General features: G+C 31.7%; 1 protein-coding gene across 7 annotated transcripts in view; it reads left to right on the top strand.

Annotated features, from left to right (window-relative positions):
• LOC139517421 (papilin-like) overlaps window positions 1–19,481 on the top strand; it is a 125,575-nt gene that overhangs the window by 9,332 nt on the left and 96,762 nt on the right. For 5 of the 7 annotated variants that reach the window (XM_071308423.1, XM_071308416.1, XM_071308422.1 and 2 more), the window contains exon 2: window positions 18,607–18,736. In XM_071308423.1, the coding sequence (XP_071164524.1) occupies window positions 18,686–18,736 (51 nt within the window). In that variant the 5' untranslated portion in view covers window positions 18,607–18,685. Of the gene's footprint in view, window positions 1–4,508; window positions 4,757–18,606; window positions 18,737–19,481 lie in introns of those variants that run through there. The other 2 variants (XM_071308418.1, XM_071308414.1) reach the window with 2 other exon arrangements.

Below are 19,481 nucleotides of genomic sequence, written 5' to 3'. Positions count from 1 at the left end.
TGTTGTGTTTTCTATAGAGACTATAAGGTGTAGTTGGTCGCCTATAGAAACTAGAATGTCTGTGTTGTGTTTTCTATAGAGACTATAAGGTGTAGTTGGTTGCCTATAGAAACTAGAATGTCTGTGTTGTGTTTTCAATAGAGACTATAAGGTGTAGTTGGTCGCCTATAGAAACTAGAATATCTGTGTTGTGTTTTCTATAGAGGTGTAGTTTGTTGCCTATACAAACTAGAATATATGTGTTGTGTTTTCAATAGAGACTATAAGGTGTAGTTGGTCGCCTATAGAAACTAGAATATCTGTGTTGTGTTTTCTATAGAGACTATAAGGTGTAGTTGGTTGCCTATAGAAACTAGAATGTATGTGTTGTGCTTTCCGTATAGAGACTATAAGGTGTAGTTGGTTGACTATAGAAACTAGAATATATGTGTTGTGTTTTCTATAGAGACTATAAGGTGTAGTTGGTCGCCTATAGAAACTAGAATGTCTGTGTTGTGTTTTCTATAGAGACTATAAGGTGTAGTTGGTTGCCTATAGAAACTAGAATGTCTGTGTTGTGTTTTCAATAGAGACTATAAGGTGTAGTTGGTCGCCTATAGAAACTAGAATGTCTATGTTGTGTTTTCTATAGAGACTATAAGGTGTAGTTGGTTGCCTATAGAAACTAGAATATATGTGTTGTGTTTTCTATAGAGACTATAAGGTGTAGTTGGTCGCCTATAGAAACTAGAATATATGTGTTGTGTTTTCTATAGAGACTATAAGGTGTAGTTGGTTGCCTATAGAAACTAGAATGTCTGTGTTGTGTTTTCAATAGAGACTATAAGGTGTAGTTGGTCGCCTATAGAAACTAGAATATATGTGTTGTGTTTTCTATAGAGACTATAAGGTGTAGCTGGTTGCATATAGAAACTAGAATGTCTGTGTTGTGTTTTCAATAGAGACTATAAGGTGTAGTTGGTCGCCTATAGAAACTAGAATGTCTGTGTTGTGTTTTCAATAGAGACTATAAGGTGTAGTTGGTCGCCTATAGAAACTAGAATGTCTATGTTGTGTTTTCTATAGAGACTATAAGGTGTAGTTGGTTGCCTATAGAAACTAGAATATATGTGTTGTGTTTTCTATAGAGACTATAAGGTGTAGTTGGTCGCCTATAGAAACTAGAATATATGTGTTGTGTTTTCTATAGAGACTATAAGGTGTAGTTGGTTGCCTATAGAAACTATAATGTCTGTGTTGTGTTTTCTATAGAGACTATAAGGTGTAGTTGGTTGCCTATAGAAACTAGAATGTATGTGTTGTGCTTTCCGTATAGAGACTATAAGGTGTAGTTGGTTGACTATAGAAACTAGAATATATGTGTTGTGTTTTCTATAGAGACTATAAGGTGTAGTTGGTCGCCTATAGAAACTAGAATGTCTGTGTTGTGTTTTCTATAGAGACTATAAGGTGTAGTTGGTTGCCTATAGAAACTAGAATGTCTGTGTTGTGTTTTCAATAGAGACTATAAGGTGTAGTTGGTCGCCTATAGAAACTAGAATATCTGTGTTGTGTTTTCTATAGAGGTGTAGTTTGTTGCCTATACAAACTAGAATATATGTGTTGTGTTTTCAATAGAGACTATAAGGTGTAGTTGGTCGCCTATAGAAACTAGAATATCTGTGTTGTGTTTTCTATAGAGACTATAAGGTGTAGTTGGTTGCCTATAGAAACTAGAATGTATGTGTTGTGCTTTCCGTATAGAGACTATAAGGTGTAGTTGGTTGACTATAGAAACTAGAATATATGTGTTGTGTTTTCTATAGAGACTATAAGGTGTAGTTGGTCGCCTATAGAAACTAGAATGTCTGTGTTGTGTTTTCTATAGAGACTATAAGGTGTAGTTGGTTGCCTATAGAAACTAGAATGTCTGTGTTGTGTTTTCAATAGAGACTATAAGGTGTAGTTGGTCGCCTATAGAAACTAGAATGTCTATGTTGTGTTTTCTATAGAGACTATAAGGTGTAGTTGGTTGCCTATAGAAACTAGAATATATGTGTTGTGTTTTCTATAGAGACTATAAGGTGTAGTTGGTCGCCTATAGAAACTAGAATATATGTGTTGTGTTTTCTATAGAGACTATAAGGTGTAGTTGGTTGCCTATAGAAACTAGAATGTCTGTGTTGTGTTTTCAATAGAGACTATAAGGTGTAGTTGGTCGCCTATAGAAACTAGAATATATGTGTTGTGTTTTCTATAGAGACTATAAGGTGTAGTTGGTTGCCTATAGAAACTAGAATGTCTGTGTTGTGTTTTCAATAGAGACTATAAGGTGTAGTTGGTCGCCTATAGAAACTAGAATGTCTGTGTTGTGTTTTCAATAGAGACTATAAGGTGTAGTTTGTTGCCTATACAAACTAGAATGTCTGTGTTGTGTTTTCTATAGAGACTATAAGGTGTAGTTGGTTGCCTATAGAAACTAGAATATATGTGTTGTGTTTTCTATAGAGACTATAAGGTGTAGTTGGTCGCCTATAGAAACTAGAATATATGTGTTGTGTTTTCTATAGAGACTATAAGGTGTAGTTGGTTGCCTATAGAAACTAGAATGTCTGTGTTGTGTTTTCAATAGAGACTATAAGGTGTAGTTGGTCGCCTATAGAAACTAGAATATATGTGTTGTGTTTTCTATAGAGACTATAAGGTGTAGTTGGTTGCCTATAGAAACTAGAATGTCTGTGTTGTGTTTTCAATAGAGACTATAAGGTGTAGTTGGTCGCCTATAGAAACTAGAATATCTGTGTTGTGTTTTCTATAGAGGTGTAGTTTGTTGCCTATACAAACTAGAATATATGTGTTGTGTTTTCAATAGAGACTATAAGGTGTAGTTGGTCGCCTATAGAAACTAGAATATCTGTGTTGTGGTTTCTATAGAGACTATAAGGTGTAGTTGGTTGCCTATAGAAACTTGAGTGTCTGTGTTTTTTTTTTCTATAGAGACTAAAAGGTGTAGTTGGTCGCCTATAGAAACTAGAATATCTGTGTTGTGTTTTCTATAGAGGTGTAGTTTGTTGCCTATACAAACTAGAATATATGTGTTGTGTTTTCAATAGAGACTATAAGGTGTAGTTGGTCGCCTATAGAAACTAGAATATCTGTGTTGTGGTTTCTATAGAGACTATAAGGTGTAGTTGGTTGCCTATAGAAACTTGAGTGTCTGTGTTGTGTTTTCTAAAGAGAAGAGACTATATATAAGGTGTATTTGGTTGCATATAGAATCTATAACTTATGTGTATTTTTAAAAACGATTTCAAGTTTACTTAGATATTGAACTTGTTGGCTTTGCAAAAAGATTTGCTTTATCAAATTATAAATTCCTCACATATTGGCGATCGAAATTCCATACGTTGTAATGTAAATATAGGCAGAAGTTTAGGTGTATTCTGTATTGAAAATTCGTTTTTCAGAGATTATGAAAATTGACATTTTAATCTAATATTGTTTGTTTGTTTTTAACTTGAAATGTCATCTAAATAGAACGGATAACTTAATACGCTATCAATGAGACAGTATCTTAAAATATTGAGACCATGAGGTTACCATAAATTATGTCTTAAACCCACACAATAACAAATGCATCAAGTTTTCTCATTCGGGTTTTAAATATATACACTATACTAATAAGCTTGCGATCAACAATCGCTGAATGACATAGACTTATCACCGGGTTTATACTTATACCAGCACCACGACGGGTGTCACATGTGGATGAGCATCTGCGTACACTTTTGGAGCACCTGAGATCACCTCAGTTTTCGATGGGGTTCATGTTGCTCAGTCTTTAGTTTTCTATGTTATGATTGTTTTTCTTTTTGGTTTTCCATGGTGTTTACAGTTTATTTTCGACTTATGAGTTTAAATGTCGCTTTGGTGTCTTTAGCCTCACGTTTTGGAAGCGAAAATGAGCCCTTAATAATTTTAAGAGAGATAACAAAATATTTGTTATCAATCAATTTTATTTTCTTGTATATATTTTTCTTATTCGATGAAAAACATAATCTTTGACAGTTCGAGTTCATGCTTTTCTCTGTTAGCAGGATTAAACTATTATCTTTGAAATATCCATGTCACACTCTGTTCCGCCTTTTATGGTACAGCTTTTGATTTTCCATATAAGTCTTCCTATCCTGATGTATGGATGATAAATACAAAGCACTTTAAGCACTCTTAAACATTTGATATTGAATAGAGTAGTGTGCAAAAAATTGATTTAAAATTTGTTGAAAAAAAGCAAAAAACTACAACAACTAAAAGGAAAGAAGCAATAGATTTTTTTCTTCAAATTCTTAACTTTGGCTCTTTGTATTCAAAGCCAAGATGTTAGGTTTTTGACATTTATTTAATAAACTCAATCAGACATTAGTAAGCAATGAATGTAATACATGCATTTGTATAAAAAAAAGTATGTTTACATTTGTTTGATATGAAAGGCTGTCCCGTTATTTTAGGTGATACAGGTAAAGACAACCGACTACCTATAACGTATGATATACATGTTTACAGTGCACAGTGGTGTCTGGGTCATTTAAACCAAGCACCTGTTCTGTTAAATCGTACTAGGACTAGAAATCAATTTTCATTGATAAATTTAGTGCCGAACAACCTGCTTACATTTCAGATTTCTTTCTTTATTTGGAATAAAGTGCCATTGCTCTGGATTAAGTATCGCAATCTGTACAAGGGAAATCAAACATAAACTTTATAAGACACACAAAAGGTAAGATACATTTTAAGAAACTTCGATATAATTGCTGCTGGAATCAAAGGATGGCATTTTTTTTGCATGGATCCAATTCACAATGAGGGTGCTTATTAAATTGTTTTTTTTTTAAATATTGATTGCTGCGTGCCACTTAATCAGGACAGTGAAAATCTATTATAGTTCTGTCGATTTTGTTTGAGACCATCTCCGTAATTTGGCCTCGACTCATTCTGCTGGTTTAACATTTTCTACATCTGTGGAGTTTTATGTTTTGCTAGCTACAACAGTGTTTCCACCGATTGAAAATGCATCTTTCAGTCATCCTCAGAGATTTAAAAATGTATAGATATACATAGGTGAAAAGGTAGTAATTTGCATTTCTTTATCATTTATTATTTCAGTTAAAATATGATTTAATAAATAAAACTGGATAAAATATAGAATGATACAAAAAACAACGAAATATATCTTTTTTGTAGAAATGAATTTTTTAAGATGTACATGTAAAGTTTGAAGCTCAAGTGACCTATGATTATACGAGAACAGTAATTCGCGACTCTAAGTATACCTGACTGTTATGACAGTAATAGTCGTTTTAAATGTGTAAATGTGCGAAATAACGGGAGACACTAAATAGTTATCATCGATGTCCTAAAGGGCATTGTATGTTTTTTGTATTTAGACCAACTTCAAACAGATTTTTTATATGATTATGAAAAAAAATACTCCATTTCACCCGAATTTTAAGTTCCGACACCTTAATATAGTCAGTATAATTGATTAATGATATTTAAAAGTCCCTTTAATACTAAGATCTTTTGAGGAAGGATGATATGTTTGATATAGTTGATAGTTGATCAATTAACTCTAAAGGTGTCGAGCATGAAATGTAAAATTATCCCAACGTTGTCATTACAGTTCTGTTGTGGATCTAATATCATTTTTCTTTTCATAATATTTGAATAACCTTGATATGCAATACAATTAATGCAATTTTGCTGTGCAGCAGTGTTGACATATGAGTAAGTATCATTTATGACTTACCTATCCGTTTCATATCAAAACAGGGGAACTGTTCCTAGAAACTGTGTCATTCGTTGCCCAACAAAGGACATACAAATTAAAACGATTGACAAGACAGGCACTCGATAACTGTAAATGATAGTAAAATTAAGAGTCTAGGAACGTCTACCAGCTCTAACTCAAAATATTGACAATTCTGTGTTAAGGGGGTCTAAAATTTAGTTTGACAGCTACAGACGTTTGACTAAATCAACAGTATTATAGACAACTGTCAACCAGTTTCGTAAATAAGAAAAGGTAGATTGGATGTACATGAAAAAGCAGGGAATGATCGATTAGATTTTCTTGAGAGTTATTGGAATGTTTTCAGTGATAAACTAAAGAGTTCAGACTTTGTCTGTAGAAATTTCAATTTATACACAAAATAATTTTACCAAACAATTGAAAAGAAAAGATTGAGAAGCATTGGTGTTCATTTCATTATCGGAAGGAAACTCATTCTTCTTGCATTTTTTGTCACAATTTTAATATAAGCATAACAGAAAAAGACAAATGGACGATGGAGGCGAAACATACTCAAGAAATTACGAACCAGGAGAGAAAGACGCACTAAATTACTGAAGCGTTGTGAATACAATGCGAACTCTTTAAAAAACCTCGTAGTAATATTAATTCTAAAGTCAACGTTCTCCAACTTTACCAGGATATCAGTCGTATAACCGACTGACTAAATCCAAAGAATGGTCAATGGTAGGTGTTATCGCTTAGAGACATACGATTAAAACCTGTTTTGCCACCAACCTAACAACACCAATCCATATAACTAAGGGCGACCATTGCGTGCAGTTTTGTCGATATAACCTTACTGAGCAGTATACATATATGATCTCTCATCAGGAATCTCTCGAGGGTTAACAAACTGTGTTAGTTATCCAACCTATTGTAGGTGAGGTTAAAAGCCTTTTTATTTGGAGATGATATCTTATCTGAAGAATACAGTGAAATTATATATACATAAAACTTTGGTTAAATTAAACGGTTTGATGACGAAATTTCTGGATTAAACATTTGTGTACTAAATTTTTTTTTGTTCAACGGCGCAAATCTAAAATTTCAATATCTTTAGCATATTGACTTGTTTAACTGATAAACTATACATAACTGATAGCTTTAACCATATCTGCTCATCAACCTTCGGGATATACAGTACTAATGTTAAATGTGTACTCATAAGAAGAAGACATGCAATTTGAAATGAATTCCGATGCCAATTTTTATTATTTTGACCCATATGAAATATACATTAACAAATCCCCAAAAAAAAATTTTATAGTTCATATTGTATTTAATTTTGATATAGCTGAAATTACATTTGTCAAGTATATAAATTTACATAGGTATGTAATGTATGTTTCATGTTGAGAGATTTTTTTAAAAATTGATCTAATAAACAAATAGCTTAGAATGATGGATACATCACTATCGATGTCTGAGTTGTGCAGACATTTCGTTACCGATTAACAAAAAAACAATGTATGACAAAAATTTCGTCTGTTGTACTTAACTACACATTACTTTGACTAATGGCCAGGTTAGAAGACCAATATTTCAACCTTTGGAAACTTTAAATATAATATCATCAAGTCTTTAATATCAAATAATGATCCTATATATACTGTAAAATGTCGCTATCTCTAATACGGTGCAATAGCATGGCACGAGTCTATATGTACACAGTCGGAGATGCTTATTTTAAGGTTTATTTCGTGTTTATAGTGTCTGTCACTTTAAAATGAATTTATAAGTAAGACATTGATATACTATTCATTTATTTATTTAATTTGGATATGAGAAACGTACAATTTGCTTTGAAATCTTAAGTTCAGTAACATACTTTGTGATATTTACTGTTCTGTACTATCACTGCAACATAATACTTTATATATACAACTAGGGCGTTAATTTCAATAATTATTATTTAGCATAACTGACAAAGTTTACTGTCCTATTAAATTTAAGGATCATATTTGTATATTTATGTTTTATACTGTAACACATTATATCAAAGATGGTATTTAATTTCAGAATATGATAAAGCCTTTATCCAATGTTAATTTAATATGACTAAATCGTGATATAGCTTAAATTATGATAGTGAAGAGGTCGGATTTATGGTTAAATTGAGACTTCATAGTTTTATGCTATACTTGTAAAATATGAAAATCTATTAACTTTTTCGGTTTTTGACCTTTTTATTCATTTTTTATGTACGGCATTTACATCTAGGATTTCATTTTGTTTTTAAGTAAGTGTAGTTGAAAAACGTCCATAAGTAAAGTCCGTTAATGAGTTATATATGATATGTATATATGTATATGTAAAAAACCCAGATAATAGTCAAGTATCTTTCTTACGAGGACATTTTATCGTTATGTAAAACAATACTGTACTGAGTAAATAAATTATATATACACCTAAAAGGCGTACAAAATAACACCAGTATCAAAAAAGGAAACAATAAATACATATCAATAACTATTTCGGATAAAATATTAATATCTATCTTCAGTATTATGCAAATAAATCGAATTAATCAATTCTGATTATACTGAAACAATCTCGAAAGTTAAGATATTTCTCAGCAGGAACATATATATATATACTGTTCCCAGTTCTCAGTTAACACACATTTGTTATTTACAACAGAGACTGCCAATTTATGTACCCCATGCCCCAAACTCGCACACTCAGGTGCAGCGGTTAACACTACACGGTATAAATAACTCATTTTCATTGCGGATCTCATTTGAAGCCATCTGATTCAAAGTCTTTCCAAAGTAATTCTCTTTTCCTAATACCAAACAGTGTTGTTGTCAATGATGGTTATATTCATTCGATTGAGATCGTGTGGACTCTTGCAAGGGCTGTTGGAACAAACGATGTCTGACGTGTGAAGCAAATACTGCATACCCAAACTTTCAACAGCCACTCCATGCACTGATACAAAACACATGTACTATATTTTGCAATACTACTTGTAATACTGCAAGTATTGCGCATCTTCTACAGTGTAAATTTGGTAAACAGTATGTTGGGGAGTCAGAACAACCATTTCACAAACTTATAAACGACAAGCAATGTGACTATGAATTTTAGTCAGACCTTCCTTGCGGTCGATATTTGAGAGATACCTCGGCAATACTAAAGCAATTAATTAAACAAAATACTTTGAAAATATTAAATAGTTTAGTACTACATTCCCATTGTTTTCAATACGTTACTTTTGATCAGAATAACATTCTGTTGCAGATTAATGAGATTATAGACACTTATAGTCAGTTAATCTGGGTTTAGTCTCAATAGCATTAAATCTAGACTAAGCATTTTATTAACCGTTTTAGGATTGCATTCAGTGTAATTATGTTATTGTAAATCAATTGATATATTACGCATAATTGATACCGTAATACATACAATATTTTTCGTATGTGCATTCTTACGTTAGTACAACAAGTTGACTGGGTATACAATTTGGTTACCTGAACCTATCCCGTTCTGCAATGAGACCCGAAAAGGGTAATCACTCATTTGTTTGGTCGTATGAACACATACATAACCACAACGATACGGATAGCGACTTTAAAGTTATTTGTTTAGGTATAAAATTGGTAAAATTTCTGATTCTATATAGTCACAGAAAATGAATTTGATTTGTTATCCAATCACATTTTAGTTGTAAGAGACATATCTTTTTGTTTGATGACTACGTTCTTTGTCCAGCGGCAAATATTACATTTGTATTCAGAACGATAACATGTCAATGCAATACAAAGATACCTATTTTATACTAGACTAACTCACTGAGTCAGATTTAAACATGTTAGCTCTCAAATTAACAGTCAGGAGCAAGAAACATTACTCTTCTTTGACAAATTACTCCGAGGCGACCAACCTTCCAGTATTATATATATGCTTATATTCCCGTACTATAGAGTGCTATAACAAGACCACCGAGATGGTAAACATAAAAACCGTAGTAAAAAGTACCATTTAAACATCCTTTTGAATTTCTTGATAAAGATCATTGACCATATTAAACAGTTCAAGTTTTATTTTGGCTTATTAGGTTTTTAAACTTGAAGGTTATGCACCTTATCAAATTTAGGGAATTATCCGAAAGTGTGCAATTATCATTCACCTAATTCCATTGAAATTTTAAGTTTGCTCTGGATTAGTTTTGATCAAATAAAACAGAATCAGGACAGGATACCTAGCTTTAAAGGAAAGGTAACATCTTAAAACTATGAAGTCAAAAATGAACTGTTTATTTTAAACAAAGTCATTTAATTTGTATAATTGCTTTACTATATGAAGTCAAAAATGAACTATTTATCTTAAACATTCAATTTGAATAATTGCTTTACTATAGTATTCAATGTAGAAGTTATAATTTATTATCAATGTTTATGTAATTTCATGATTGTATGCATACAGTTGAACTCAAGTATAATCATTTTAGTTACCGTATAATAACCGAGTTTCATAAAGGTTATTACCTAAATTAGGCATTTGATTTATATCAGATCACAAACGTGTTATTTTATATCAATTAGACAACTAGACAGTATCTCTGATACAAATGTACATGTATTATACCAACTTGAATTTTGTTTGAATAAATTGGTTCTTTGACAGATAATTTGTCTCTACTCTTTTAAGTTAATCTGCTCTAAAGTAAAGCTGCTGATTCAGTTAATGAATGGAAATAACTTTTGACAGAAGATAGCCGTTCCAACTTGCACTATTTTTCGCCAGTCCTTCAATTTCAGCTTATATATAATCATGGTACCCTCCATTTAATAATAATAATCAATTTAATTGTCATTTGTATCATATCCATCTCAATGTTGGTGTGTCCTTCATTGTATGTACATATTTAATTGTTTGATGACTGTTTTCTTTGTCCAGCGACAAATATTACGTGCATATTCAGGAAAATAACTTGTCAATGTGCACAATATGATGAGACCTATTTTGTACTAGACTAACACACTGAATCAGATTTTGATTTCACTTTTTATGTGTGATATTTTAATAAGTGTTTAACATTTACATGTAAAAAATATATCTTTTTCATCATGCAACAACAACAAAATAACTCAACAAAAAATGACATGATGATGTTACATTGCAAAAAATAACTCTGACTTGCATGCTTTTTTTAAATTAAATTTTCCAATGGACTATAAATTTGGTACTTCAAGACATTCAAAGTATTGATGAAAGAGCAATTCTGAAATTTTCGAAACTGTAGAAATAAATCATTTTCTTGACGAGTTTACTAACTTACTTTGCACAAGATCATGTTCTTCTCTGACTGATGATGACATCTTCACGCTGAATCTATTGGATGCTGACTGTGAACTGATTTAATAAGTCTTAGAAGCATGTTTTATTTCTATTAATTGTTATTGGCTTTGAACTAGCTGTCAGTAACTGCGAGTACCCTCAAATCTGTATACTAATTGTCTTTTTGTCGTACCCTGTCACGTCCAGTATGTGCGTTTGTTAGATGTTGTTCTATTTGTATCAATCTGATAAGTTAAGCTTACTTCACCTGATTTTCATAGTTTGTTCTGATGTTATACTGTTACATCTCTGTACCAGGTTAGAGGGAGGGTTTGACACCAACAAACTAGTTTAACACCGCCACATTCTGCATGTGTCTTTTCAAGACAGGAGCCTGTAATTCAGTGGTTTACGTTTGTTACTTTATATCGTAGACATCTATTTGCTTTTCGTTCATTAGTGTGTACATACACTAGGCTGTTAGTTTTCTTGTTTGAATTGTTAAATACATTTTTTTTCAGGAGCCTTTATAGCTGAGTATGCGGTATGGGCTTTGCTCAGTGTTAAAGGCCGTTTATATATAGTGACCTAAAGTTGTTTTTTGTGTGTCATTATGGTCTCTTGTGGAGAGTTGTCTCATTGGCTATCACAACTTCTTATCTTTTATAAGTACCTGTGTTTGGCATGAAGTCACAAAACAAGTTATCGCTAGAATGTTTTTGAACTATTATAAGCTTTTATACAGGAGAATATAGGGAAATTATCCTATCTGTCTTGTATCATTAAAAATAAAGCTGTCCCATTTGTCACTATTAATTATCCTTAGTGGCCTAAAGTAAATTATTAACGTACCTGATCCTTAAAAAAGGTGTAAAAATTTGTAACATTATACATAAATAATCACACTTTTTACCGTCAGAATTAACTTAACCATGTTCTTGTCAATTGCTTGCTTGTTTTGTCATTCAAAAAACTTGAAAGAACATCACAATTTGTCGGAATTTTTTGTACGTAAATTACAAAACTATAAGGTTATAAAAGGTGATGCTTCAATGTGATGCCAGCATAGTTTATGGAAGACCAATATTACCAAAACGTAACCTTTATACCAAACTCTCACCCATAATTTGAAATTATAAATATTATATTTCTGTCTACACCTGGAAACTAATGAATACTTCTTTAAATTTCAGGACTCTCTGATAAATAACTCGATAGCAGACATTTCGTCGTGTGAATCCTATAATGATGTATTTCCCATTTGGTAATAGTGATAATATTTTAAATTAAAGTTTAAAACCGCAATATCATAAATATTTGACCGAGACATAGTCATACTATAGGAATAGAATTTATACACACGAAGAGTTATACTTTTTGTTTGATTGTTTTTTAATAGACAATCAAATAAGATAAATAATGTATCACCTTTTCTGGAGATAGAACAATTCACTAAATACATTTTGTTTTTCAGGGATTTTTGTCTGTGTAAAATCCCCATATTTCAGGACATACAGGATTCGCTAAGAATTGCTCATACCGTGATTGAGTTCGAACCATGCAAACAATTCAAGCATAGTTCTATTTAGAGTGGGGAGTTGAATATTGAAATTCTGACAAATACTCGTAGGGTACTGAAATCTTGTATTACAGTTTTATAGGTAGATAGACCATTGCACTTTGATATCGTCTCTCAGATTAAAAGTGATACATGCATAAACAAAACAAATAGCACAGAAAAAACAACACATTTAATACAGAAACAAGAGTATGAAATATCACATTTCAATGTTAAGTGAACCAGAAAATCTGGGTGAACACTATTATTTTGAGTATATTTCTGGCGAAGTGTTTATCTTAGACGGTACGTACGGACAGACAGAAAACATAATGTCACCTGACGATAATAGAATTAACACTTCTTATAAGGTAAAGTGGATGCATGCGCAAAAACAACAAATAGCACTGAAAAACAAGACAGTTGAACAAGTTTACATTCGATTCTTCGTTTAATTTCTTCTGGTCAAAGAGGTGTCTGTCCTTCGATTTGTGATAGGATGATTATGATGGCCAACTTGGTGCCATCTGACTTTTTTAACATGATATGACTTTGTTTTCTTAATTTTAAAATTTTCATTTGGATACTAGTAACAGTGGAGTCCGTGTTAACTGCTATATGATGTTCTCTTAAGAGAGATTATTACCGGCTCGTTTCCGACTGATTTGCATATGACATTTCACTTCTATATATATGGTATTTTACTGCTAATTATATGTACAGATGGTAAATGAGTGCATTATAAGGTTACAAATATTAGTTTAATTTATTCCCACGGTAGTTATGCCTTGCAAGAAAATATTCAAATATGTATGTAGAGTTCAATCAGGTTTCGATAACTTTTTCACAAAATTAACTATACAGCAGATCTAACTAGAGCGCGAATTCGTATTATGACCAGATCGGCCCGCAGAACGGGTGATCTAAATTCCTATCAAAGGGTGTAAGGACAGAACAGCAATCAAACATTTAGAATCATTTTCATAACAGCGTGGACAACCGCAATACATATGTTGTTAATACTACTGAATCCTGTACCTTTAACTTGTTTATCATCGGCTATCGATATCAGTGATTTTACGATCATTTAGTTTTTCAGAGGCCTTCCAGTTGGGGATCTGAATAGAATATAAGAGTAAAGTACATGCAGGTGAACGAGAAAAAAAAAGTTTAAGCATTCAGAAACACGACAAAAAGTAAATTGATATTTTTCAAAAGAATACACAGACAACTGAAGACTTTATGAGCATCGCGATCTCTACAAAATAAAATCTGGTGGTCTCTGGTGTCCCGGAAGGGTAAACAGATCCTGCTAACAAATAGCTATTGTTTTGATCATGGCTAGTTGGAATTCTGCGATAAGTCGCATTCGGTGGTGCATAATAGGGTGAACATGACGAGATTGTGTCTATACGACTTGGAAATTTATCCATGGACATCTTTGGCACAGTTTTCATAATTTTCACGCAAATCAAGATATCGTCAAGAAATTTTCCAAAGGAATGATTACAGCTTTACAAATAACCCTATTTGTGAATTTTAAGATGACGCCTGACAAAGAATATTTTGATATGAAGCTTATTTAAAACAAAAACTTATTTTAGCTTGAATATACAATATACAACAGTAATTTATGTGTCTGAAGTAGGAATAAATCACAAGAACGTTGAATAAGTGTCCCTTTTCAATTATAAGGTTTTTAACGTTTTACTGTATTAATTCTAGAGCAGTGATTTATCAATGTTGTCAAGAGTTATATAATCCAAATGTAATGTAATGTTTTGTATTATATTATCTTCTATGTTTCAGGTTACATATTTTATTACTTTGCAAATAAATAACAAAAGTGTTATTGTCACATATGTTTGAATTAAAAAAAGAATCTGCCCCCCCAAAAAATATAGATGTACATATAGACGAGTTGGTGCGAAGACTGGTTTGACATAATTAAACGACATTAGTTCCAATACAAGCTGCATAAATACATATTCTAATTAAAACATTTGTATTCCATTCGACGGTGCATATCTCATTTTTCATTTATTTTCATATTACTTTGCTTCGCGTTATATACTATCATACCTAATATGTACCACACTCCATTGTGTCTCCGAGTGTGAAAATCTTTGATAGTCTGAAATATATTTTGATCTTTTTCTGTTGTTATTTATGGTTTGATTTTCTTTTCTTGAAATTGCCTGATTTGTTCTCCACCTCATCGATGTAATAGGGCCCAAAATCTGGTGGAATCCTGCAATGCATATTTAGGTATCAGTTTCTTATTTAGTAATATGTCAACAGATAGATGATGTCTCCTTTAGGTTTAATATACCTTTGGTATCTTGGCTAACGTTATGCCCTGATTATCACATTTCCCTTAATCCTATGTAAATACAGAACTCTGCCAGCATGCATGTTTTTGTTTCTTGATGATCTTTTTCAGTTTAAACTTTGCTAGTTCCTAGACGTCGTTCTTCGAAGACTCTTTTGGTTTCTTTTTCGTATAATAGCTTTTATCTTAACCACTCACTTCTTTACCAAGGCTGTTTTTTATTTTGATAATGTTGCCCTCTTTTTGTCGTTCTACCACACTGGTGGAAAGTTAGAATATTTGTGTAAACTTCTATAAAAAAAACCTCCAGAATTAATGAACTTATTAATTCTTTTTTTGTAATTTTTCATCTGCAATTGTTTTAAACAATCATTGTTATCATTGTAGATATAAACTTAATGTAATTCTTCAGCTCAGCTTTGGGCGCTGTGGTTAGCAATACAACATTATTCTATTCTATAGTCTATATCAATGTCCTTTCTGCTTTTGATAGCTTGAATAGGAGCGACTAAGCTACCAAAGCCTTTGATTCTGCCATTTTATGAACATGCCAGGACTTATTGCTGTGCTCTTTATCGTTTGCCAAAAATTTAAGAATTGAAAAAAAAACCTTATAAGATCTTGTAATTATTTGCCTTGACAACCGATATGAAATAACTATATATATCGGAAATATCAATCCTTATATAAAGCTGGGTAGTGGCATTAGCCAAATGTATTCTTTGTCTATGACAGACCTCCCTATACATCTTTGATGTTACGGCTGTCTGCATTTTGATGGAAAGAGTAATTTGTTTCACAAATACTTGACAAAAGTACATAACTTTTGTTGACCTTGTATATTTTTTCACTTATAAGCATATTTCAGGATTATATGATATATATTTGTTAGTCATGTTTTGTGTTAGTAAATAGGTCTGTAAAAATGAATGAATAAAAAGAAAATAGAGCATAAAATAATTAATATGTATTGCACAGCCTAATTCATTATAATTCTGACAAACATTTGCTGGGTCTGACCTCCCATAAAGACACAGTTTTTACTAATTCTTTATATAAACCGAAATAATCTGCAAATGTAAGTGAGTAGTGAATATTAGTGTTACTTCTCACTTTTTACCCAAACAAGTTGGATAAGGCTTAAAGCTTATATACATAAAAAGTTATGTTTTATCAGATTCACGACTAGTTGTTATTAGTATATAGTATCTCATAAAATGTAAAGAAGAAGAGGTTTTACTGTGTCCGTTATACCAACTGATTAAGATCTGTTTTAAGTTCCTTTCTTAACATCAGTTTTTGGACTTTAACAAGAATGGTAATTATAGAAAGCAATTGCATTATGTAAAAGTTATGTGAAATATAACAATATATATGTCCCGGTGTGAACGAATGAACTCAGTTTCAATTTAGAATACTTTGAAGAAAAAATTTAAAATAATTTATAAGCAACGTTCCAAATTCAAATACTAACATTAAGCTACAGTTTTAAAACGTGTGTATCTGTTTTATGTGCTCAATGTGGGTAGTGTAAAACTAAATTTGTCAAAGTCTATCTTCACACAGGGCTAACGCCTAAGATATGGAGCATGGACAGACAAATTCATCAAACGAGAGTGAGCATCAACATTAAATGGGCCTCAACAGCGTTACAAATTGACCGTTCAAATGGTAAACTTGGCCTAAGGGAGCTGTATCGAGGATCTCATGATATGACTGGACATTTAAGCAACAGACTGCTGTGATTTAATTTGCTTACTCTGCATGTACAGTCTATGTATTTGTCATTTTTACATGTCACTCGATTTCTATGTGTGATGTCTGAATCTGAATTATGGTACTTATCCCCATTATAGTATTGTAATATCTATAGTATAATAAAGTGACCACTGAAGAGGTTATATGTTGGATTAAGACAGTTATCACAAGCTTATCCTATTTGTGCGGTCTTTTAATTTTAATTTTCTCAAAACATTATTACATATAGTAAATTATCTTAATTTATATATATATTTATCAATGCATACATATGTGGAAAACATGTTATATTTGGTTTACACTAAATTCTAATATCAACATCATTTGATTAACTGAACCATCTTTTAATTTGAAATTCAGTTCTTCGGCGGGGTTCGACAGCATTCATTAAGACAAACTTTGCAGTATACCTGGCGAATACGAATACGAATACTTTATTTCTCATAAAACTACAATTACATATAGTTATAGAGAACATACATAAATGTAACTATAAGGTACAATTATTACAAGCATGTGTGAACAAAACAATGAAATTAACTTGGAGGACTTACTTTCACATTTATAACTTTGATAAATTTACATAGTTTTTCTAATATTACAATATTTACATGAATTAAACAGTTGATCAAATTTATAGATATTAGGGTTTGACCAACAGTATGTAGGTAAAAATTTCTTTCTTTCAAACTTAAAAGATCCACAATTCATAATATAATGGTACTCGTCACCAACGTCGTTTGAGTCACAGAGACGGCAGACATCATTTGCATAAAACCGACTCGTTGAGATCAACTTTATCAAATAAGACATCAATAATCAAGTGTCAATCCTTTGACATGTGCTCAATGTATGTAAAAGTGATACATGGTTGCATGGCTTTCGATTACTCGTAGTGAACCTCAAACTAAAATATCACCGAACTGACGGACACTAAATAATTAAAGATTTCTATCATTTTTTTATTTAGTCAATATTTTTAGAACAAATTAACCGACGTGTTCATTGCAATGTTTCACACCAAAATAGCTATGTTAATTTGTGCTAGCGTGGTTCTTTGTTTTATTGAATAAACCGACAGATGGATATTTGTAGTTCAGCAACAGGAACATCGTTTTACATGTTCAACTGCCGCACCTCAAGGCGTTTTACAACCTGACAATACAATAATCAAAACATTAAAGCATGTTTGTGCCTTTGTAAGAATTGAACTGAAAATCCAATTAATCTCAAAATTGTCACCAGAGATTTCTTTTTTATCCTATTAAAATCGACAATTACGAAACTTCTTTTGTCATCCTGTCATGAAGACATGCAAATCTTGTCAGTCCAATGGCAATTTGCAAATGAAAAAAACCTGCTCTGATCCGAATATCGTGTGAATTAGTGGAAAAACGTTCCATTCTTGTGACCAAAAGGATGTCATTATACTAGACTGTATTGTTAGTATTTACTAAAGTGTATTTTCCATTGCTATTATCTGGTACTAATGTTATTGATAGATATAAATATTATTTCTGGACTCGTCCCAATGTGACGCAAAAAAAAAGATATATTGGTCTTTACTGCAGACAGTTTGACCGGTTCAACAATAGTTTTTGGGGTTCTTCCCGACATCACCTGGTCATTGTATATAAATACATTGTTATCTTATTGATAATCTTTTAAAATTACGAAAGTTAATGTTCTGCTGTTGGATTTTCAATTAATTTTGTGGTTACATAAAATATAAAAGATATATTTCGCCTGTTTAAAAGAAGAGAATCGCACATTTAAAATGGACACCTGCCTATGAATCTTTAATTGGATGTAATGAAATAAAACTGTCATTTTTCTTTAATGCAGGACTGGTTATAGGAAACATTAATTTCGGAGACCAAAAAGTCGCATCAATGACCGGTGAAAAATTATCCTGTGTGATAAAATGAGAATCCACCTTCTGGTTTATATAATTGTTTTTGTAACAGAATATAAGGTAAGAAACTCATATATATATATCACTGCAGTTTGTTATTAGCGATTACAAATTGTTACTTTTTTGTTTTATTTTGTTTTGATGTTGTTTGCTTTTTTTAATTTTTTTTTTTACGAAATTAAGGACATACAACTATTTCATGTGTGCCTGCATGCATATTCATAAAAATATGGGTTAAGACGGCAGATAAAACAAAAGATAAAATTGGTTGTATTGCCAATTATATTTCTCACAAAACTACGCGGATTATATTCACTATAAACAGAAGCGGTTTTAAAAATGAGAGCCTAATTGTCGAGTGAATGGTACTGTTCGCTTCTTTTTCGAAAATAACATCATCTCAAAATAAGGATTTTTTTCTAACCTTTATCTTAAAAAACATGCTTAGCAATATTCTATTGTAAGTATGAAATATCGTGATATTAACTGCATTTTGCATGAAATAAAACTCGTATATGGCGCAAAGACCTTAAACAGAGAGCATGCACTTTTATTGAGTTGTATTTTGGCATACAGACGACAATCTGAGCCAGTTATAATATCCTATTTTATACCAAGTTTAAAAGATGTTCTTAAAAGTACACCAGTGTCAAGTGAATGCGACTTTCAATTGTGCAAATCACATTACAAAAACTGCATATGTACAATATCTGAAAAAGTCTAATTTCCATGTCCCATCTTTCACCAGCAATTATTTTTTTATTCAGACATCTTTTTGGAAAATTTTAAGTTTTAGTATTAACTA

This window comes from Mytilus edulis, chromosome 3 (assembly GCF_963676685.1).
Source record: "Mytilus edulis chromosome 3, xbMytEdul2.2, whole genome shotgun sequence".
Taxonomy (NCBI): domain Eukaryota; kingdom Metazoa; phylum Mollusca; class Bivalvia; order Mytilida; family Mytilidae; genus Mytilus; species Mytilus edulis.
This window is presented reverse-complemented; position numbering and strand designations above follow the sequence as displayed.